We start from the raw sequence: 23769 nt of genomic DNA, 5'->3' as shown, positions 1-23769 counted from the left end.
GATTCCCTGCATGATTCAGTTAATTATGTTAAACCTTTTGTTCTGGAGTTACGTCTCAGCTTTATCCCTCCACCTGCGACAAACTGCCTCATTCCTGTTGCTTGCATTATTCTAATTTAAGAAAATTCAGTACTTTTATTAAAAGCATACAATAATATGTGATCCTCGTTTTAAAGCACCTGTATTTTGTGTTCAGTTTCATTGCATGGATCATTGTTTATAGTAGACACAAAACTTCTGTATTTATCAAGGTGGTGATGATTAATTACTCAAATCTCCCTCCAGCAGTCATTAAGGTTGGACGAGTATTAAATAGACGAGTATTTATAAAGGTGTATTTTTTACACTTTGAACTTAATGATTAATGAATTAGTTTCTCAATAACAAACACATTAGAAAAAAAATCTACCATGACAACAGAAGTGTACAAATATACTTTTAGTAGAAAATTACAAACACATAAAAATACAAACATAAAGAGGTGATTTTATCCAAGGAATCTGACTTTCTGCCTCTTCTTGCCCAGACTCTCCTCCTGCTGCAGCAGCTTCATGAGAGGAGGGTGGAGAGCTTTTCCTACTCGTTTTCCTGTCTGCAGAGAGAAATGAAACAATGCAGGACGCGACCGATGTAAACTTTGTTTCCATAGATACCTGAATGCATACAACACAAAAGCTTGTTTTTACACTGCTTTCTTATCTTTGAGTAAAATGACTTGATATACAGAAAGCCAAGAGGAATGTTCTAAAGTCTTTAATACTTTAAGAGCTAACACTTTATTTGAAGGGGTGAGCATAAGACTGACATAACAGCAACATGAAGGAGTCTTCATGAATGTTTGTAACTGCTGTCATGACATACAATTAGGTAAATAATGACACTTTTATTGCAAAGTTGCATTAAAAGTCTATTAAAAGTGTCAACTTTGCATTAAAAATGTAATTTACAGAATGACACTTCATGACAACAGTCACACACATTCATGACAGGTTTTATATCATATTTATGACATTGTCATGCCAGTCTTACCCCTTCAGATAAAGTGTCAGATTATAGTTGTGTGTTTAAAGCTGAATAAATTGGAGGAACAGGAAGTCAGAGTCGTCACCTCTATCATCTCACAGATGCTCTCTGGGTCCAGGCTGCCTCTCCCCACCTTCCTGCTGCAGGTGATTATTCCTTTGTGTGTGACGGAGATGATGAGGCTCGCCACAGAGCAGGCCTTCTCCTGCAGGGTGGCATCCACCACGTGTCTGTGGCCGATCTGCACGTAAAAACCCAGTAAGCCTTAATCAACCCTGTCAAATCTAGTTTCTGTCTGACAGCATCAGCTGGGAGCTCATGATGGGTATTTTACTCGAACCTTCATTAAAAGAACCACAGACAACGTATATGAATTTTATGACCAAGCTTTTGCAAAAGGAGAAGACTCAGCAAACTGCTCCTCCAAGCCGTTCATTGAGCGTTCTAAAGACCTTTGGAACAAGGTCTTTAGAACCTTTTATCAAGCAAAAAGAAGGAGTTTAGGTAAGGAAGACGGCAGAGACAAAATACGACTGCACACAGACAGTTTCTAAAATAAGGAGTATTCCTGTTGATAAGGAGGCACCTGTGGAAACATAATTCAAGGTCTGGGAAACACACAGATAACTGTTTCACATGAAGACGAACAGGCAGATGGGGCCTCCAGGTCAGTTTACACACACATAAGGAAGAGAACACTTTAAACTGAAAATCACAATAATACTGAATGTTAATTAACTATTGATTAACATTAGACTGAATATGAACTAAAGTAATAACAAAATGATAATACCAAAAAATCTCTAACAGCTCACCTTGCATAAAGTCACTATGCAGGGAACGTTTTCCACATCGAGTCTCATGCAGTCGTACGGGTCGTCAGAGAGCTCGATCTCCTTCCCTCCTTCCTCATCGGATGAGATGTGAACTCTGGGAATTCTGTCAGTGAGGAAACCAGAACATGGCTCATTTTTCCAACTTATTATTTTTGTTTGTTTGTTTATAGAGGAAATCAGTTTAGATCAAAGCTAATGGAGTAATATGAACTGAACAAACTCACTTAGTGATGAAGAGAGCAGCTTTGATCGCTACTGAGATGGAGTCGTACAAATTCCCATCACACTGAAGAAGCTGAAGAGGAACACAGTAATGTTAGATGTTATCTATTTGGATCAAATGAAAGGTGTTTTAAACAGAAAACATGTTTATGTTTGAACAGGAATTGTTATATTTCACTGTAGGGAAAGGATCTGGAGTTGGTGTGTCAAACTCTGCTATCAGGAAGAAGCAGTAGAGTAACTGAGAGCGGTATGAGACAGATTGTCTGCCTCATACCAAGCTGTCACAACATAGTGACAGTTTCAATAAATATGTAAAAAAGAAAAGACTTCTTATAAGCTTTAATTCTTATTGTGCATTTTAAAACTAAACAGCAAAAGCATTAGCTGTAATGTTGAAGGCACTTCCTTGTTAAGCCAGGTGAGCCTGGGCCCTTGATTTCACCAACACGTCCACATAAAGCACCCTGCTGTGCTCTCCAGGACTAATGCAGAGGCTCTTCAGGTCCAAGCTCTGCTGGTTGTTGAACTCTGGGGTTGTACTGGCTGAGCTGAGTAAAAAACAACATGGTGGACTGGAGGCATCCCATTGAGGGCTTTTATTTATTTTAATAACTATGACAGAACTGAGTTGGATTCATGTTTTTGTGAAATTCTGCTGTAATCTTTTGCCAAAAATGTAAAATAGCACAACACCGCCCTCTAGTGGATAGTTCTAAAATAACGCTTTCAATATTTTTGTACCGTACCTTCCATGAACCAGAAATAACAGGTAATAGCGGTCAGTGCTACATTTTTAATGAATTAATGTGAGCAATTAAATCATAACTTGTATTAGGCTATATTTAACTGATCAAAAATATTGTTTAATGTTCTTGAAATATGACATAATATGACAGGCCCAGCAGTCACAGACTGCAGCTCTGTTAGGAGATGCAAGCTTTGGATCTCACTATCTGATTTTAAGACCATATTGACATTAAAATATTCATTAAAGGCTTGAGAACTGGCTGATGATAACCAGAATTGTACTCATTTTTAAATGCTGTAATTATTTTTTAATTCAGAACCACTGTTGACAGGAATGGAGGAAGTCACTACACCAGTGAGATGTTCCAAGAGGCTGAGAGGGCAGTTGAGGAGGAAAAACAACGAATCCTGAAGGAGAAAGAAGAGGAAATACGTAAAGAGAAAGAAGAAGTGGAGAGAAAAATAAGAGAAAAGTATGAGGAAGAGATGCAGTAAATTAGTGAGCAAATCCGGTACAAATCCAAGTACAAAGTGCTTTACTTGAGTTTTTTTTTCTTCTTTTCATGTGTGGGATAATATTTTGTTTTTTTATTACTTTATTGGATTAAATTTATTCTGTTATGTTAGTCAGCAGGTGTTGAAGCTCATATTAATTGAGTACGATCTATGCTAATATAGACGGCTCTGCTGTTCTGGAACATTTTGTGCCACATTCCTGTGCTGGCCAGTTTGATCCTCCCACCATCATCATCAACTTTATTAGAGACACTGATAGGTCCATATGAGAAAAATAATAATGATAATTTAACAAAATACAAATAAATCACATAAAAAGATACCTAAGCCTGACTGAGCTTTGTGCAATATCAATATCAGGATGATGTTATTTGCAGAAACACATGATCTCCACATAAATCTGTACATAAGGTTTCATAATACAGCATGAAAAGTGGAGACAGAGAAATAATGTGGTTTCAGGTTTCTGCACCTGGAGATACAGAATCTCATAAGTCCAAATATTTTAGTGCACTTGAAGTAACTTTTCAACAAGATATTGGAGCTAGTTTTAAGTCCATAATTGCTTAATGTTGACTTAAAAATGTACTAGTTTCACAGGCTGATTATTTTACTTATAGTATTGGAAAAATGTCTTGTAATCAGTGAAATAATATGCCAGTGGAACTGGTACTTGCTACTTATATTAAGAAATAATTGACTTAAAACAAGACCCTTCTTCTTACAGAAATGCTATTTGTAAATTAGTTTTGTCTTATTTCAAGTGAATTTTTCTTGTTTTTTCAATAAAAATTTATGGTAAGAGTTTGTTGGTTTTTTCACAGTGCAAGTAAAAAGAAAAACTACACTGCAAAATGTATTTACAGTATAATTATAATCAAGCAACTTACACATTATCTTCATTGCTTTTACAGAGTGAAATATTTCATAATTTTTAGTTTTTTCTTCAAAATGACAACAAGCCAATGATGAAAAATTACATTTACCATTAGAAATTCAGAATAAATAGTAAATATTTGTTGGAAAATGTAGTGCAGATACAACCAAAGGTTCTGTGGGAGATTTTATAGAAGAAGGGCAGCAATAATCTGAATAATGAAGACTCTCGTAGAGTTGATAAGTAGCTGAATAGAGTTTTAATACTCTGCTGTATTTACCTCCAAAGTAGGCTCCATCACTGAGCACTAACTCCTTACTGCCACCCGGGATAATCGTGACGGTGCCATGCTGGATGAAATACATTTTCCGACCCAGCGTTCCCTCTCGTATTACATAGTCTCCCGGCTGGAAAACTTCAAAGCGCAGCTTGGTCAGGATCACGGTGACAAAGTGAGGGTCGGTGTTGGCGACAAGTCCACGGCAGTTATAGCTGACAATCTCCTGCATGACGGAGTCAAAATGTACAGAAGTAAATTAAGTGGAAAACACTTTTAATTTTTTGCTGGGTATATTGAAGACTGTTGATAAATGTATGACTGTGAACTCATTTAAAGTGTCAAACTCCAGTCTTCAAGGGTCGTTGTTTTGCAGCTCTTAGATTTGATTCTGGCTCAACACACCTGAATGAAAAGTGTTATGAATAAATACAACATAATTACATTTAATATACATTACTAATATACATTGATCTTTATTTTAGAAATTATGGTTGTTGTCAATAATTTAGTGGGGTTTTTTTGTTTTAGTTGTATTTTTCTCTTTTCTGCTGCAGCTGTCTACTATTACTTTGAAAAGATTTTACGTTTCTCAAAAAGAACTGGCCCTGTATGAGAACTCTTTACATGTAATGATCGAAGGATCCACAAGGTGGCGGTAAAGCAATAACATGAAAACCGACAATCATAAAACCCCAAAGAAGAAGACAAAGCGAACTGCACGTGGTCTGTTGTGTTGAATGTTTGAGTGTTTCTCTGAAGACTATCTTCCGTCCAGTTTTAACGAGTTTATCAAAAAGCTCCTGTTAACTGCTGCTGAAGAAACTTTCAGAGTTTAAAGGAATCATCGTCAAGTCAGAGGAGGAGATGGATGATCAGCGCAGACTGCTGGATTTCTCCCGGACCCCCCGGATAATCTTACACCGATTAGGTAGGAAACACCAGCGTTTGGACGAAGGTTAATGTCTGCAGCTTTCTGTATGAGGATCATTTTAGTAAATGTTCTTTTCCCGTGTAAATATTTTGTTAACATCTTAGAACGCAGACATGAATATGACGCTGTGACAATGGCTTATTTATGTAGAGAGAAAATGACCTTTTTATGCCTCTCCTTTTACTACTGAGACTTACTTCAGAAAACTGGAGCAATGTGAACAATGCAGTGAAAGGTTAGTAAAGCAAGCAACATAAAATATTAATAGAGCTGTTAGTAGCTGTAAAATTTTATAATGTGTAATAAATAAATCGTAGTGGCGATTGTTTGTCAAACCAAATATTCTATAAAGTCCAATCAAGAAGCCACCGCTACACTGAGGTGATGCTTCGTATGTAGATAAAAGTTTAATGTCCAAAAACATTGAAGATTGTTTTTATAGTTTATTTTTCCAGTTTGACAAACAAATAACAAAGGTCAAACTTTGTGATTTGTTTAACAAATGTGGTCAAACTTTTCATTAGTGGTGTGTCCATTAATCCATGATAAATTTTATGAAGCAAATAAAACGGAGAACTCACCTAAACGCGGTGCATCGACTCATGAGTCCAGTGATTGGATGGAGTTCCTCAGGGCTTCATGAAGCTTCATCTCATCATCACTACTTTTTATTGTTTCCTCTGCTGCTCTGGTCAAAACCTACAGGCCCAACCCAGTGCATGCTGGTCCGATACCAGTACCTATAGTGACGGAAAATGGACCCACAATTCTTCCTGTATAACTTAGAAAAGTAAATAACAAAGGAACAAAAACTAAACAACTATTAGCCTACAAATAAACTCATGTTTGTAAATAAACCCCAAAGATATAAAGTGGACTAAAATAACATTTTTATATAATACAGACTAATACAAATAAATAACATCTTGACATAATGCAATTTACTGTTAAATATCAACAATAATCCCTACCTCAATTAATTTTGCGATAAAATATATATTTTAAATCCATTCATTTGAGAATTCTCCAAATGTCAGCTGGATGTTACGACTGATATGTCTCTCTGTCTACGCTTTTGAATTTTCAAGTATTTTATGTTGATTTCTGTTTTAAACAATGCAAGATTTCTCCTACTTACTTCAATAAAGTTAACAATAACTCTTTTTCTCTGTTTTCTTCTCCAGGTTCACTGCAGTTTAACCAAGAGAGAAGATCCACTCTGGACCAGGAGGAGTTAGAACCTCTGCAGGGAAAACAAGACCAGGAAGAGAAAGAAGTTTCCTGCAGTCAGTGTGAAGAACAGATTGAATTAAAACAGGAGACTGATAACTGCATGTTGGTTCCTGTTGATGAGCAAACACATCAAACTGAATCAGAACCAGACAGGAACCAAGTCATCTTAAAGGAAGCTGCTGAATCTGAGAAGCAAACTCAGGAAAGAAGAAAACCTTTCTCATGTGTCATCTGTAAAAAGCGTTTCGCTTTAAAATCTGTTTTTGATGCTCACATGAGAACTCATACGGTTCAAAACCTGATTTCATGTGTGAAGTGTGGAAAAGGTTTCAGTGAAAAACAGGAGTTAACTCGGCACATGAGGATTCACACTGGTGAAAAGCCATTTTCATGTGGGAGCTGTGGAGAAAGTTTTAGTCGAAAACACTATTTAACTCGGCACATGAGGATTCACACTGGTGAAAAGCCATTTTCATGTGGGAGCTGTGGAAAAAGTTTTAGTCAAAAACAGAATTTAACTCGGCACATGATGATTCACACTGGTGAAAAGCCATTTTCATGTAGGAGCTGTGGAAAAAGTTTTAGTCAAAAACCGGATTTAACTCTGCACATGATGATTCACACTGGTGAAAAGCCATTTTCATGTGGGAGCTGTGGAGAAAGTTTTAGTCAAAAACAGAATTTAACTCGGCACATGATGATTCACACTGGTGAAAAGCCATTTTCATGTGGGAGCTGTGGAGAAAGTTTTAGTCAAAAACAGAATTTAACTCAGCACATGAGGATTCACACTGGTGAAAAGCCGTTTTCATGTGGGAGTTGTGGAAAAAGTTTTAGTCTAAAACTGAATTTAACTCAGCACATGATGATTCATACTGGTGAAAAGCCATTTTCATGTAGGAGCTGTGGAAAAAGTTTTAGTCGAAAACACTATTTAACTCGGCACATGATGATTCACACAGGTGAAAAGCCATTTTCATGTGGGAGCTGTGGAAAAAGTTTTAGTCAAAAACCGGATTTAACTCTGCACATGAGGATTCACACTGGTGAAAAGCCATTTTCATGTGGGAGCTGTGGAAAAAGTTTTAGTCAAAAACAGAGTTTAACTCTGCACATGATGATTCACACTGGTGAAAAGCCGTTTTCATGTGGGAGTTGTGGAAAAAGTTTTAGTCTAAAACTGAATTTAACTCGGCACATGATGATTCACACTGGTGAAAAGCCGTTTTCATGTGGGAGCTGTGGAGAAAGTTTTAGTCAAAAACATAATTTAACTCGGCACATGATGATTCACACTGGTGAAAAGCCGTTTTCATGTGGGAGCTGTGCAAAAAGTTTTCGTCACAAAGTTAGTTTAACTCACCACATGAGGCGTCACACGGGTGAAAAACCATAGAAATATTTTTCATACATGTCCTATGATGAGGCTCACTATTCAACTGATTTGGTTGAACACTGGAAAAAGAGACTGGAGGGGTTTCATGTCTACAAAGCTGAAAGTTGTTGTATTTGTTAAATGTAATAATTTAGATCTTCACATTTGAATCTTGGAGATGTGCAACCATGACAGATTTTCATTCAGAGATGCTTTGTTTTGTTTTCCTGGCATATTCTGTACCTAAACGATACTGATTAACTGCATGTTATTAACATCCTGTTTATGTACAACGTGAAGAGCAGAGGGCTCAGCACACAGCCCTGAGGAGAGCCAGGACTGATGCTGAGAGCTGAAGTGGCTTTGGAGCCCACTGACTATTTCATGCACTAACAGAGTTTAACCGGACATGGACTCCCTTCCAGAACATTCTCACAAGATTGGACATGAGGGACTGATTTGTATTATTCTATGCTGTATAGTGAGAGAGTGGGTGGGTGTTGTTGACCTTAATACACTTATAATAATAATTCAATGTGGTCTTATTCACTAATTGTGCATTTTTATTAATGATTGTGCACTCTGATATATCTACGTACAAAAATACCTCAAAGGTTTCTCTTCAAAACAAGATGACATTGTAACTGATGCTATTTGTTTCAGGTTATATTAACCAGTTTAACTCTACCCAAGTAAAAGTTTTGTGACTAAATAAATAAACATGTTTATGGAAAATGTAAGAAAGCATGGTTGATTATTATTGTAGTCAATAATTTAGTGTGTTTTTTGGTTTAGTTGTATTTTTCTCTTTTCTGCTGCAGCTGTCTTCTATTATGACTAGAGATGTGCTGATCAGGTTTTTTCCTGCCGATACCGATCACATAATTATTATTTTTTTAATCATAAACACTACCAATTACATTATGTGGAAAAAGGAACCATGAATTCACCTTAATTTAGACAAAAACTTGTTTTTAACAACTTTTTCCAAGAAAAAAAACAAAACAGCCATTGTGCAAATTGTACCATTGGTAATACTATCTTTAACAGACTGAAAACACATGAAGGCTCTGAAGAGGCTAAATAAAACCTCTCAACATTGCCAAAAAATTCAAGTATAAAACTTAACATTCTGCAGTCCCAGGTGAAAAAAAGTATACTTTAGTATATTTCAAACATACTTAAATTTGTGAAAGTACACTTTAAGTATACTAAATATTAAGAGTACTTCCTACAAGTATATCTGAAGTATACTAAAAGTATACTTGTACCAATTTAGAAATTAGAACTTTAAACAAACTTAAACATGATTGTACCAAAATACACTTTTAATGTATTAAATAAGTGAACAAAATATATATTTGGCCAAGTGTAAATATACACTTTCTCAAGTATATTTAAAATATATTTTGTGTATATTTAAAAATATATGCTCAAAATATAATTTCTAAAAATTCACTTAACACTACTTTAGATTATTAATTTCAGTATGTTTTAAATTACATCTCAGTGTACATTTTAGGCTAATAAAATATGCCTTAATTTTCTTTATTTAACCAGGTGAACCCCGTTGAGATCCATATCTCAGTTTCAAGAGGGACCTGGGCAGAAGTCTGCAAGACGCAGCAACCTGGTTACAAAATAAAACTAATTAATACATATGCAGAAGTATGTCTTTTAGGCACCTTTAAAGTGTGTTTAATGTAATATGTAGGCATACTTTTTAAGTACCTAAAAAGTATGAATTTTTAAGTGCCTTAATAATAATTTACTATTTACTAAAATTGCATACAATTAAAAAAATGATAATCATGATGTAATTTCTAAGAAAGTACCCAATCCATTTTCAGATGTGTGATGTAAAACCTTATAATCAACGGCATTAGCTCCAGTTCACACTCCAGACCAGATGGTGGCGGTATTACACACGTTCATTTATTTAAAAAACGCCACAAAGAGAAGAAAAAACTTGAATGCAGGGAAGATAACAGACGCTGTTCAAATTCTCCATTTTTACTCGCATAATATTGCCTTCAAAGCAGAGAGGGCCTTGACAATAGTTACTAATTTTGGTAAATTCAAGCTGGTGACGTCTTAGTCCTAGTTAGACGACAACACAACGGGACAACAACCGATGGAAATGAAATGTGTGTCACAAAAGGAGCCCGGAGGGACGAAGGCTGCTAACGTGTTGCTAGCTGGTGGTAAGTTTGCTTATTAATTATCTTCATTTAGTTATAAACAGTGCAGTAAAGATATATAACTTACATTGGTTTCATAAATAATTATTTTATACAAACTGGTGTGTTACCAACACTAAGTGCTTCATAAACATGATTTGATTTAAAGATAACTGGACAGAATTGATCCTCACTTTCATGTTTTATTGTCACACTTAAATTTTCATGTTCATGTGTTCACTTTTGATATGTAAACTTATAATTCATGTAAAGTTCGGAAAATTGGACAATTTTAAAATGTCGGTAATAAAACAAAATATTTGAATTACCTTGGGAATCTTGTGTAATTAATCTTTCCATGTAATTGTAGCCTAAAACAATGTAAGTACTATAGTGTAGTTAAGCATATCATGTACAAAATGGGTACGTAGGAATAAAGACGAATTATGAGCAATTAAAATTGTAGTTTTTTATCAATAGCAAGAAATCAAAATAAAAATTAAGTGTAATTTAATTACATTACTAATATATTAATAGTATATTTAAAATATATTTGAAGTATATTAGATAAATATTTTTTATATAATTCTAGACAGAATTATTACACAAAATATAATAATTATATCAAAATATAATAATAAAGCTCTGAAATATAATTAAAAAGTGTACTTAAAGTACAACTTGAAGTTGTTCCAAAAAAGTATATATAGTATACTATAAGTTGTAATTTAATACTCTTTAAATACTATTAAAGTATACTAAGCACAAAAAAGTTGTTCCAAAATAGTACAGTTTAAGTACATCAATCAACGTATGCTAAAGTATGTTAACATTTAGTATACGAAAGTATATTTTATTTTTACTTGGGTCCACATAAATCTGTACATAAAGTTTTATAATACAGCATGAAAAGTGGAGACACAGATTATGTGGCTTCAGGTTTCTGCACCTGGAGCTACATAATCTGATAAGTAACTCCTTATTAGTAATTATGATTCATAGAACCAAAACTGTTAACAGTAACCAAAATCATGAGTTATATGAGAAGGAGAAGCTGTAATATTCCAGAACAGTTTGTTTTAAAGTGTGGCTAAAATCTATAACTGTGTAATCAGAACATATATCAGATCTGATTGAATATTTATGTGCATTTTTTCTGTCTGATCTCTGATCGATGTCTTTTGCATTTTATTAAAGTTTGATTTTAAACTGATGACTCGTTTTTGATGTCTCACATCATGAACCTGGAGGAAGACTTGTGTACGTCCTTAATACATGTTACTTTCTACTGCTACTACATTTCAGAGGGAAATACTGAAAGCTTTACATCATTGCAACACTTAAGTTTAAGAATATTGTTTAGCACAGAAAATTCTCAACCAAATACCTGATTTGCATTAAACGTCTGTTATTTAGTTTATGTAAAGCTAAACAAAGGTATCAGGTTATTTTAGGTTTGCAATACTTAAACTGCACAACATAGCTGCATTAGTTTTTATATTTTGAAATAATTGATTCTGTTGAGACACTTAGTTTATATGACAGTAGGGATTGGCCAGCAAAGTATCACACAATGCATTGTGGGATACGTAGTTACTGGTGGTTGTTGCAGTGCGCAGATTCGCAGAAGAAGAATTAAAATCAGTGCAAAAGATTCAAGGAATCTTTGGAGAGGCAGCAGAGAGAAACAGCTTGGTTCTGTTTACTTGTGGATACGACCTTGAAGACATCACCATTGCAGAGTTCTTGTCTGAAAGCCCAGAGCTGCAGGATCTGGTGTGTAGCTATAATGGCCAGTATCAAGTCTTCAACAACAAGCTGGAAGATAAGAAACCTCAGGTTGCTGAGCTGCTGGAGAAGATCAGAACAATTGTTGACAGGAATGGAGGAAGTCGCTACACCAATGAGATGTTCCAAGAGGCTGAGAGGAAAATCAAAGACGAGAAACAACAAATACTGAAGGAGAAAGAGGAAGAAATACGTAAAGAGAAAGAAGAACTTGCACACTATCTTCATTGGTTTTACAGAGTGAAATATTTCATAATTTTTAGTTTTCTCTTCAAAATAACATCAAGCCAATGATGAAAAATTACATTTACCATTAGAAATTCAGAAGAAATAGTAAATATTTGTTGGAAAATGTAGTGCAGATACAACCAAAGGTTCTGTGGGATATTTTAAAGAAGAAGGGCAGCAATAATCTGAATAATGAAGACTCTCGTAGAGTTGATAAGTAGCTGAATAGAGTTTTAATACTCTGCTGTATTTATCTCCAAAGTAGGCTCCATCACTGAGCACTAACTCCTTACTGCCACGCGGGATAATCGTGACGCTGCCATGCTGGATGAAATACATTTTCCGACCCAGCGTTCCCTCTCGTATTACATAGTCTCCCGGCTGGAAAACTTCAAAGCGCAGCTTGGTCAGGATCACGGTGACAAAGTGAGGGTCGGTGTTGGCGACAAGTCCACGGCAGTTATAGCTGACAATCTCCTGCATGACGGAGTCAAAATGGACAGAGGTAAACTAAGTGGAAAACACTTTTAATTTTTTGCTGGGTATATTGAAGACTGTTGATAAATGTATGACTGTTAACTCATTTAAAGTGTCAAACTCCAGTCTTCAAGGGTCGTTGTTTTGCAACTCTTAGATTTGATTCTGGCTCAACACACCTGAATGAAAAGTGTTATGAATAAATACAAAATAATTACATGTCAGTGATTCTTGAGAATAGGGACAAAACAGGTCCTATGGATAAAGCATGAAATTTGAATAAAATATACACAAAATATATTTTTTTCAAATATCTGACTAAACTAACCTGGGTCATGTGAGCACAACAATGTATATTTTTCTTTTTTTTGCTGAATATTTTTTTATTTTAAACATTGTAGTCGGTGGATGATGCCTGTAAAAGCCCTTGTCCAGGAGCAGAACTCAATACATTCTTATAGTTTAAAACAATTAAAGAAATATTAAAATTATATATTATGACAATTAAGTATAAGTAGTCATATAAATAATTATAAAAGTATCGATAAATTGAATTAAAAATAATTTTTAGATATTTTCCAACTCCGTTGAAATTTGTCCTTAGTTTTTGTCAACACCGTCAGAAATGAAAAGAATGTAAAAACATCAGGCATTATTGGGGGGCACCAGAACTTCTGAGGACCCCATGACGTTGTCTTTTCTCTTCCTTTGCTAGGAGGGCTAGTTAGCTCCGGTTAGCTTAAGTTATTCTTTAGTTTTTTCTTCTGTTTTATTCCTAAGTTGTTTGTCACAACCATGATGTGTCAACTCCATAACTGACAATTTACAAAACTTTGATGAAATTTTGCGAAATAAAAGCTTAATTTTGGTAAACTGTAAAGATTTCATGGACCTGACAAGCTACAATATGGCCTCCTTCAGAATAACATCATATAAATTGAGGTAGTTTGGCATTTCGTCAACTCCGTCAGATGTCAACTCCGTCAGAGTTTTTCTGACTCTTTCAGTGAAATTGTTGTCAAATCTCACTTAATTGTGCAACTAATTCATTCTAATGTATTTTACATGAATTGCATTACTTCACATGTACCAAGTTTTTCATTTTACTCACTAGTTTGTCACCACCTTCAGTTCTGTGTCAACTCCGTCATGCACTGTCAACTCCATCAGATGGACTTTTTCTTGTTTTTTTGTTTTAAATAATATTTATTTTATTTCTTGAGAAGCATTTGTCTGTAAATTTAGTAAAAATATCACTAATGGGGTATTTTAAAAATCATTTTAGATTTATTTTTGTCAGATGGTGATGACAAAGTTCTGGGTCAGGTCGATTAAAAATGTATTTTTTAAAAAAAATTCACAAGTGGGAGCCTGTACCTTAGCATCTTCATATTTTCTAAACATTATTTGTCATATTTGCATACATAAGGTTGAGAAATAATAAAAAAAAAATATGGGAAAATTAAAACCCATTTTGTCCCTATTCTCAAGAATCACTGATTTAATATACATTACTAATATACATTTATCTTTATTTTAGAAATTATGGTTTTTGTCAATAATTTAGTGTTTTTTTTTTGTTTTAGTTGTATTTTTCTCTTTTCTGCTGCAGCTGTCTACTATTATTACTATGAAAAGATTTTACGTTTCTCAAAAAGAACTGGCCCTGTATGAGAACTCTTTACATGTAATGATCGAAGGATCCACAAGGTGGCGGTAAAGCAATAACATGAAAACCGACAATCATAAAAACCGAAAGAAGAAGACAAAGAGAACTGCACGTGGTCTGTTGTGTTGAATGTTTGAGTGTTTCTCTGAGGACTATCTTCCGTCCAGTTTTAACGAGTTTATCAAAAAGCTCCTGTTAACTGCTGCTGAAGAAACTTTCAGAGTTTAAAGAAATAATCGTCAAGTCAGAGGAGGAGATGGATGATCAGCGCAGACTGCTGGATTTCTCCCGGACCCCCCGGATAATCTTACACCGATTAGGTAGGAAACACCAGCGTTTGGACGAAGGTTAATGTCTGCAGCTTTCTGTATGAGGATCATTTTAGTAAATGTTCTTTTCCCGTGTAAATATTTTGTTAACATCTTAGAACGCAGACATGAATATGACGCTGTGACAATGGCTTATTTATGTAGAGAGAAAATGACCTTTTTTATGCCTCTCCTTTTACTACTGAGACTTACTTCAGAAAACTGGAGAAATGTGAACAATGCAGTGCAAGATTAGTAAAGCAAGCAACATAAAATATTAATAGAGCTGTTAGTAGCTGTAAGATTTTATAATGTGTAATAAATAAATCGTAGTGGCGATTGTTTGTCAAACCAAATATTCTATAAAGTCCAATCAAGAAGCCACCGCTACACTGAGGTGATGCTTCGTATGTAGATAAAAGTTTAATGTCCAAAAACCTTGAAGATTGTTTTTATAGTTTATTTTTCCAGTTTGACAAGCAAATAACAAAGGTCAAACTTTGTGATTTGCTTAACAAATGTGGTCAAACTTTTCATTAGTGGTGTGTCGATTAATCCATGATAAATTTTATGAAGCAAATAAAACGGAGAACTCATCTAAACGCGGTGCATCGACTCATGAGTCCAGTGATTGGATGGAGTTCCTCAGGGCTTCATGAAGCTTCATCTCATCATCACTACTTTTTATTGTTTCCTCTGCTGCTCTGGTAAAAACCTACAGGCCCAACCCAGTGCATGCTGGTCCGATACCAGTCCCTATACTGACGGAAAATGGACCCACAATTCTTCCTGTATAACTTAGAAAAGTAAATAACAAAGGAACAAAAACTAAACAACTATTAGCCTACAAATAAACTCATGTTTGTAAATAAACCCCAAAGATGTAAAGTGGACTAAAATAACATTTTTATATAATACAGACTAATACAAATAAATAACATCTTGACATAATGCAATTTACTGTTAAATATCAACAAAATCCCTACCTCAATTAATTTTGCGATAAAATATATATTTTAAATCCATTCATTTGAGAATTCTCCAAATGTCAGCTGCATGTGACGACTGATCTGTCTCTGTCTACGCTTTTGAATTTTCAAGTATTTTTTTTGTTGATTTCTATTTTAAACGATGAAAGATTTCTCCTACTTACTTATAAAGTTAACAATAACTCTTTTTCTCTGTTTTCTTCTCCAGGTTCCCTGCAGTTTAACCAAGAGAGAAGATCCACTCTGGACCAGGAGGAAGCTGAGAAGCAAACTCAGAAAAGAAGAAAACCTTTCTCATGTGTCATCTGTAAAAAGCGTTTCGCTTTAAAATCTGTTTTTGATGCTCACATGAGAACTCATACGGTTCAAAACCTGATTTCATGTGTGAAGTGTGGAAAAGGTTTCAGTCAAAAACAGGAGTTAACTCGGCACATGAGGATTCACACTGGTGAAAAGCCGTTTTCATGTGGGAGCTGTGGAAAAAGTTTCAGTCAAAAACAACATTTAACTCAGCACATGATGATTCACACTGGTGAAAAGCCGTTTTCATGTGGGAGCTGTGGAAAAAGTTTCAGTCAAAAACCACATTTAACTCAGCACATGATGATTCACACTGGTAAAAAGCCGTTTTCATGTGGGAGCTGTGGAAAAAGTTTTAGTCGAAAACCGAATTTAACTCGGCACATGATGATTCACACTGGTGAAAAGCCGTTTTCATGTGGGAGATGTGGAAAAAGTTTTAGTCAAAAACAGGAGTTAACTCAGCACATGAGGATTCACACTGGTGAAAAGCCGTTTTCATGTGGGAGCTGTGGAAAAAGTTTTAGTCGAAAAGAACATTTAACTCAGCACATGATGATTCACACTGGTGAAAAGCCGTTTTCATGTGGGAACTGTGGAAAAAGTTTTAGTCAAAAACAGGAGTTAACTCGGCACATGATGATTCACACTGGTGAAAAGCCGTTTTCATGTGGGAGCTGTGGAAAAAGTTTTAGGGAAACACGGGATTTAACTCAGCACATGATGATTCACACTGGTGAAAAGCCGTTTTCATGTGGAAGATGTGGAGAAAGTTTTCGTCACAAAGTTAGTTTAACTCGCCACATGAGGCGTCACACAGGTGAAAAACCATAGAAATATTTTTCATACATCTCCTATGTTGAGGTTCACTATTCAGTGGATTTGGTTTAACACTAGAATGAAAGACTGGAGGGGTTTCATGTCTATAAAGCTGAAAGTTGTTGTATTTGTTAAATGTAATAATTTAGATCTTCTCATTTGCATCTTGGAGATGTGCAACCATGACACATTTTCCTTCAGAGATGCTTTGTTTTGTTTTCCTTTCATATTCTGTACCTAAACAATACTGATTAACTGCATGTTATTAACATCCTGTTTATGTACAACATGAAGAGCAGAGGGCTCAGCACACAGCCCTGAGGAGAGCCAGGACTGATGCTGAGAGCTGAAGTGGCTTTGGAGCCCACTGACTATTTCATGCACTAACAGAGTTTAACCGGACATGGACTCCCTTCCAGAACATTCTCACAAGATTGGACATGAGGGACTGATTTGTATTATTCTATGCTGTATAGTGAAAGAGTGTGTGGGTGTTGTTGACCTTAATACACTTATAATAAAAATTCATTGTGGTCTTATTCACTAATTGTGCATTTTTATTAATGATTGTGCACTCTGATATATCTACGTACAAAAATACCTCAAAGGTTTCTCTTCAAAACAAGATGACATTGTAACTGATGCTATTTGTTTCAGGTTATATTAACCAGTTTAACTCTACCCAAGTAAAGGTTTTGTGACTAAATAAATAAACATGTTTATGGAAAATGTAAGAAAGCATGGTTGATTATTATTGTCGTCAATAATTTAGTGTGTTTTTTGGTTTAGTTGTATTTTTCTCTTTTCTGCTGCAGCTGTCTTCTATTATGACTAGAGATGTGCTGATCAGGTTTTTTCCTGCCGATTCCGATCACCGATACCGATCACATAATTATTATTTTTTTAATCATAAACACTACCAATTACATTATGTGGAAAAAGGAACCACAAATTCACCTTAATTTAGACAAAAACTTGTTTTTAACAACTTTTTCCAAGAAAAAAAACAAAACAGGCATTGTGCAAATTGTACCATCGGTAATACTATCTTTAACAGACTGAAAACACATGAAGGGTCTGAAGAGGCTAAATAAAACCTCTCAACATTGCCAAAAAATTCAAGTATAAAACTTAACATTCTGCAGTCCCAGGTGAAAAAAAGTATACTTTAGTATATTTCAAACATACTTAAATTTGTGAAAGTACACTTTAAGTACACTAAATATTAAGTGTACTACCTATAAGTATATCTGAAGTATACTAAAAGTATACTTGTACCAATTTCGACATTAGAACTTTAAACAAACTTAAACATAATTGTAACAAAATACACTTTTAATATAATAAATAAGTGAACAAAATATATATTTGGCCAAGTGTAAATATACACTTTCTCAAGTATTTTTAAAATATATTTTGTGTGTATTTAAAAATATATGCTCAAAATATAATATTTTTAAATTCACTTAACACTACTTTAGATTATTAATTTCAGTATGTTTTAAATTACATCTCAGCGTACATTTTAGGCTAATAAAATATGTCTCAATTTTCTTTATTGAACCAGGTGAACCCCGTTGAGATCCATATCTCATTTTCAAGAGGGACCTGGGCAGAAGTCTGCAAGACGCAGCAACCTGGTTACAAAATAAAACTAATTAATACATATGCAGAAGTATGTCTTTTAGGCACCTTTAAAGTATGTTTAATGTAATATGTAGGCATACTTTTTAAGTACCAAAAAAGTATGAATTTTGAAGTGCCTTAATAATATTTTACAATTTACTAAAATTGCACACAATAAAAAATGATAATCATGATGTAATTTCTAAGAAAGTACCCAATCCATTTTCAGATGTGTGATGTAAAACCTTATAATCAATGGCAATTTTTTTCTTCTTCTAACATAAACAGGCAAAGACACCCAGAAATGTTTTTCCACACAAGGCATCTGGTCCCAATCATCATCACTTCTGATGATGTCACATACACAGCGAGTCCACAACGACTTAAAATTGTATTATTTTTTTATTTGCCATTTTTCTGTTCTCTTTTGTTGAATATTGTTTTCATGTTGACTTCCTTTTGTGGGCGGAGTTTTGCGCAGGTGACATCGTTTCTCAATAAAAGGCCACAGGTCGCTCTGATGAGCACTGCACTCAGGCCAAACGCATCTGGTGGCTTTGTGGGTTGATTTCCTCCGTCTGTCCTCGGCATTTCCAGCCCTTTACTCATGGCAGCGTCTACATCTTTAAATACAAATGCTTTCTCTGTTTAATTGCTCTATTGTTCTTTTTTGTAGGTTCCTGTAAGGTGCAGTGAACTGAATGTTCTGTCGTCATGGGCGTGGGACGCGGGGGACATGTCCCCCCCAATATTGGAGAGCCACTTTCGTGCCCCCCAATAATTTCCCTGCAGTTGCGAAGAATTTTAAAATCTTCCACTCGCGTGCTTTTATTTTGAAGGCGCATAACAGTGCATTCAGCAGAGTGCTTCCTGCCCCTCCCCCCTCTGAACGGCTCAGAGTAAAGGCAGCAGCAGACCAGAATCTCCGTTTGAAGGAGGTAAACTGTCTGTCAGGAATGTTGCCATGAATATCGCTCGTTTATAACATCTTGTTGTCAGTTTGCTTTCATATATATGTAACCCAGTCCAAAATAAATGTATTTTGTATTGAGTTAAGTTCATGGAAGGTGAAATAATTAAAAATGTATTAAACATGTTTGTTTAAATATGTTAAATTTTTTATGAATAAGTGTTAACAAAAAGTTGTACTTACAGGTACTTTAATTAATATGGTTAAGTTAAAAGAATTTGGAAAAATGTAGTTAAAACTGTTTCATAGAAAAGTAATCTTCAACATATTTTATTTTGAAGGGCTCATGTTTGAAAGAGGAAGTTGTGTAGAGCAAAGCAACTTTTCTGGTTCGTGGTTGGCTGAGGATCAGGAAGGGATAGGAGAGTAGCGGGAGACACAGAAAAAACGTGAAAGAGAGAAGAAGAAGAAGAAAAAGAGATGAACCGTGCTGAAAAAACCGTGGCGGATTTATTAATGAACGAGTGTCTTGCAGATATTTAGACTTTCAACTCGACAGTCTTTAATAGATATCGACTCTACACTCTTTGTTTGCAGCTACTGTGATAATTTCAGACTGGAATTCACTGTACAGTAGGCGAAAGTCATATGTAATGCTCGCTAACGCATTAGCATTCATTAGCACATTGAATTGACTTGAATACTGTGAGCTAACTCGGCTAACAGAAGACTCAACTAATGTTTCCGTCGTGGGAGGGTTCAAGAGTTAACCTAGTGCAGAGAGATGAGCTTACACAGAGTTTCTATGACTGTGCTGGAGGACTGTGTCTGCGTTGGACTTTCCTGCTGTTGCTGAATCCTGTGGACCGAGGGACTGGTGAAGGAGCTGAAGACATCTTGCCGACTGGGACCAAGGACAGGTTAAATTCAAAGAAGGTTCAAGATTTTTCCTTGGAGTAAGGTATTGCAATTCCACGCTTCATCATCACATCAAGCCTGCAACGGGTTTTTGTTTGGGACTACATTTTAGTTAATCATTGCCGGCTTAGGTGGACATTGAAGTGTGGGCCCATATTTATTAATATAGGGTTTGTGAAACTAAAGACTGAAATATTTGCATTTCGTGAATCTATTATTGTTTAATATATGTTCAAAAGTTCAAAACTCATAAAGGTGTGTGTGTTTGATTTTTTTTTTTTATATGATAGTATGTGAAGTTTATTATCCTTAATCAGTGCCACATAAAAGTACTGGAATATTGTTACTTTAAGGTGAGTGAAACTCAACATAGGTTTTAAACACGAGAGTGTATTAAGTTATTATTCCTAAGTTACTGGGTTTAACGAACTCAGGGGCCCGTACCTACTTTAGAGCGATATAACTGGGCTACATATAGAACTAAATCTTTTTGGTTTAGCTGTTTAAATTCTGGAATAGTCACATGTCCAAAATTTTACCACTAACTTTAACAGTTAGCTAGTCTAGTCACTATGATTTAGACTGAAACAGCAGCAAATTAGCCTTTTTATTATTTAAACTGAGCAACACCTGATCATACTCGACCACTTAACATGTGTTTATATATTATATTATATTATATTATATTATATATTTAGGAGAACAGCAGTGCTAGAATGATGTTGAAGAAAGATGAAGAAGCTCTGGTGAGGTCTTCATTTAGTTTATTGAAATATGTATTAACTGTTTTTAATTTTTAAATAAACTAAACTATTATGAGAGGAGCAGGTCAGGGAAGACATAGGAGAGCCAGTTGGCATTTCAGGGTGTGAAGATATAAAAATTATATTAATTATAATAGAACCAGAAAGGAGAACAGGAGGAGACTGATGTCACGTTGATTTCTTTCAACGTTTCAATATTTTTTCATTATTTCCACACCATAAGCTTAATGGTTAGAAGACGATAAGAAAAGTGCTTGAGGAGAGGTTTAAAAATAAATTAGTCAAAATTTTTGCTACACAGTAAATAGAGTTGAGATGTATAATAATGTATACATCTGAAAATTAAGTTTAAATTCTCATTCTGTATGATAAAAACATACTTTTTATATTTAGTTCACATTCTGACATTACTAAAGTGTCTGTTGTAAATCCATGAATCCATGCAGGAACATCAGGCTGCAGAGAGTCAAAGGGAGGCAGAGACAGAAACACATATCCGTAGATATTTTAGTTAAATGTTTGCGGCTGAAAATGACAGGAGAAAAAAAACATTTAGTCTTTTTGCCTCAGTGTTTTTCATGGATCTTTGGTAAGTTACTGAATGCAGGGCTGGAAAGTGAGACTGAGTTAACAGTAAGGAGCTAAGATGTCTGTTAGACGTGAAAAGTATAATTTTTATTTATTTTGTAGATCAAACTGTTGCACTGATGTAGAGAGATGTTAGAACAAAACTTGTTTTTTTTAGATTTTATTTTTGTTGGTCAAACTGCTGTATTGAGTTTAAAACTGTTGTGTCTTATTTTATGAGCTGTTTTCTACTTTGGTTTTAGAAATAAGTAGAACCTGTTCAATTACCAGTCAATTTATATCAATGCATTTTGACCAATAAGATACATCAGAATCTGGTCGGCTTTGTGCTACCAGAGTATGTAGCTTGCTAGTTGTGAGGCAAATGCTAAAGTGAGTGTTCATTCTGGAATGACAGTCATTATACTGCATAACTTTAACCTGACTATTGGATTGTAAATAGTGACATGTTAGAATACTTGTTACTGAAACAAGGGTCAGATTAGAGTAACGCGTTACTGATGTGTTGATGGCATAATTGTTTGACATTTCTGCTCAAGCTATTTACTCATCTGTCAGGTTTCCGATATGCGTCCCCCCCAATGACAGACTCGTTCCTACACCCTTGTCTGTCGTTGATCCTCACTTTCATGTTTTATTGTCTCATGTTCATGTGATCACTTTTGATGTGTAAACTGATAATTTATGTAAAGTTCATAAAATTGTGAGTAAAATTGGACAATTTTAAAGTGTCGGTAATAAAACAAAATATTTGAATTGCCTTGGGCATCTTGTCTTTCCATGTAATTGTAGCCTAAAACAATGTAAGTGCTGTAGTGTAGTTATGCATGTCATGTACAAATTAGGAAGGTAGGAATAAAGACAAATTATGAGTAATTAAAATTGTAGTTTTTTTATCAATAGAAGGAAATCATAAATAAAAATTAAGTGTAATTTAAATACATTACTAATATATTAATAGTATATTTAAAATATATTTGAAGTATATTAGATAAATATTTTTAATATAATTCTATGACAGAATTATTACACAAAATATAATAATTATATCAAAATATAATAATAAAGCTCTGAAATATAATTAAAAAGTGTACTTTAAGTACAACTTGAAGTTGTTCCAAAAAAGTATATATAGTATACTATAAGTTGTAATTTAATACTCTTTAAATACTATTAAAGTATACTAAGCACAAGTACAGTTTAAGTACATCAATCAAAGTATGCTAAAGTATGTTAACATTTAGTATACTAAAGTATATTTTATTTTTACTTGGGTCCACATAAATCTGTACATAAAGTTTTATAATACAGCATGAAAAGTGGAGACACAGATTATGTTGCGTTAGGGTTCTGCACCTGGAGCTACATAATAATTACTAATAATAATAATTAGTAATTATGATTCATAGAACCAAAACTGTTAAAAGTAACCAAAATCATGAGTTATATGAGAAGGAGAAGCTGTAATATTCCAGAACAGTTTGTTTTAAAGTGTGGCTAAAATCTATAACTGTGTAATCAGAACGAATATCAGATCTGATTGAATATTTATATGTATTTTTTCTGTCTGATCTCTGATCGATGTCTTTTGCATTTTATTAAAGTTTGATTTTAAACTGATGACTCGTTTTTGATGTCTCACATCATGAACCTGGGGGAAGACTTGTGTACGTCCTTAATACATGTTACTTTCTACTGCTACTACATTTCAGAGGGAAATACTGAACGCTTTACATCATTGCAACACTTAAGTTTAAGAATATTGTTTAGCACAGAAAATTCTCAACCAAATACCTGATTTGCATTAAACGTCTGTTATTTAGTTTATGTAAAGCTAAACAAAGGTATCAGGTTATTTTAGGTTTGCAATACTTAAACTGCACAACATAACTGCATTAGTTTTTATATTTTGAAATAATTGATTCTGTTGAGACACTTAGTTTATATGACAGTAGGGATTGGCCAGAAAAGTATCACACAATAAATTGTGGGATACTTAGTTACTGGTGGTTGTTGCAGTGCGCAGATTCACAGAAGAAGAATTAAAATCAGTGCAAAAGATTCAAGGAATCTTTGGAGGGGCAGCAGAGAGAAACAGCTTGGTTCTGTTTACTTGTGGATACGACTTTGAAGACATCACCATTGCAGAGTTCTTGTCTGAA

The 23769-nt window shown here is 34.6% G+C and overlaps 4 protein-coding genes across 4 annotated transcripts; 3 read left to right on the top strand and 1 right to left on the bottom strand.

Annotated features, from left to right (window-relative positions):
- Window positions 1-423: 423 nt before the first annotated feature.
- Window positions 424-4733, bottom strand: LOC148156464 (exosome complex component RRP42-like). The gene is made up of 7 exons (XM_088009924.1): window positions 4505-4733; window positions 3185-3239; window positions 2527-2632; window positions 2084-2154; window positions 1839-1962; window positions 1109-1264; window positions 424-592 (listed from the first exon to the last, which is right to left on the bottom strand). Exons 1-7 carry the CDS (start codon window positions 4731-4733, stop codon window positions 488-490), a joined length of 846 nt encoding a protein of 281 aa, XP_087866050.1. The 3' UTR covers window positions 424-487.
- Window positions 4734-5130: 397 nt separating this feature from the next.
- Window positions 5131-8787, top strand: LOC148156463 (uncharacterized). Its single transcript, XM_088010367.1, has 2 exons — window positions 5131-5432; window positions 6620-8787. Exons 1-2 carry the CDS (start codon window positions 5369-5371, stop codon window positions 8062-8064), a joined length of 1509 nt encoding a protein of 502 aa, XP_087866493.1. The 5' UTR covers window positions 5131-5368; the 3' UTR covers window positions 8065-8787.
- A 2674-nt stretch (window positions 8788-11461) lies between these two features.
- Window positions 11462-12899, top strand: LOC148156462 (GTPase IMAP family member 4-like). Its single transcript, XM_088009961.1, has 4 exons — window positions 11462-11483; window positions 11836-12204; window positions 12613-12744; window positions 12874-12899. Exons 1-4 carry the CDS (start codon window positions 11462-11464, stop codon window positions 12897-12899), a joined length of 549 nt encoding a protein of 182 aa, XP_087866087.1.
- On the top strand, window positions 12893-17348 carry LOC148156461 (uncharacterized). Its single transcript, XM_088010372.1, has 2 exons — window positions 12893-14705; window positions 15891-17348. Exons 1-2 carry the CDS (start codon window positions 14642-14644, stop codon window positions 16814-16816), a joined length of 990 nt encoding a protein of 329 aa, XP_087866498.1. The 5' UTR covers window positions 12893-14641; the 3' UTR covers window positions 16817-17348.
- The last annotated feature ends 6421 nt before the right edge of the window (window positions 17349-23769 follow it).

The sequence above is a fragment of the Poecilia mexicana genome, unplaced genomic scaffold, assembly GCF_051168715.1.
Source record: "Poecilia mexicana isolate PSO_F unplaced genomic scaffold, ASM5116871v1 scaffold_11, whole genome shotgun sequence".
Classification (NCBI taxonomy): Eukaryota; Metazoa; Chordata; class Actinopteri; order Cyprinodontiformes; family Poeciliidae; genus Poecilia; species Poecilia mexicana.
The sequence above is the reverse complement of the archived record's forward strand: the minus strand, read 5'-3'. Positions and strand labels throughout refer to the sequence as shown.

Coding starts and splice junctions, on each gene's coding strand:
- LOC148156462 (XM_088009961.1), top strand. CDS start 11,462: ATGAACCTGGAGGAAGACTTGT. Junction 11,484..11,835: donor GAACCTGGAGGAAGACTTGT/GTACGTCCTTAA, acceptor TGGTTGTTGCAG/TGCGCAGATTCGCAGAAGAA. Junction 12,205..12,612: donor GGAGAAAGAGGAAGAAATAC/GTAAAGAGAAAG, acceptor CGTATTACATAG/TCTCCCGGCTGGAAAACTTC.
- LOC148156464 (XM_088009924.1), bottom strand. CDS start 4,733: ATGCAGGAGATTGTCAGCTATAACTGCCGTGGACTTGTCGCCAACACC. Junction 3,240..4,504: donor TGATGGAGCCTACTTTGGAG/GTAAATACAGCA, acceptor TTTCTCCTTCAG/GATTCGTTGTTTTTCCTCCT. Junction 1,265..1,838: donor GCATAGTGACTTTATGCAAG/GTGAGCTGTTAG, acceptor TTTTACGTGCAG/ATCGGCCACAGACACGTGGT.
- LOC148156463 (XM_088010367.1), top strand. CDS start 5,369: ATGGATGATCAGCGCAGACTGCTGGATTTCTCCCGGACCCCCCGGATA. Junction 5,433..6,619: donor GATAATCTTACACCGATTAG/GTAGGAAACACC, acceptor TTTCTTCTCCAG/GTTCACTGCAGTTTAACCAA.
- LOC148156461 (XM_088010372.1), top strand. CDS start 14,642: ATGGATGATCAGCGCAGACTGCTGGATTTCTCCCGGACCCCCCGGATA. Junction 14,706..15,890: donor GATAATCTTACACCGATTAG/GTAGGAAACACC, acceptor TTTCTTCTCCAG/GTTCCCTGCAGTTTAACCAA.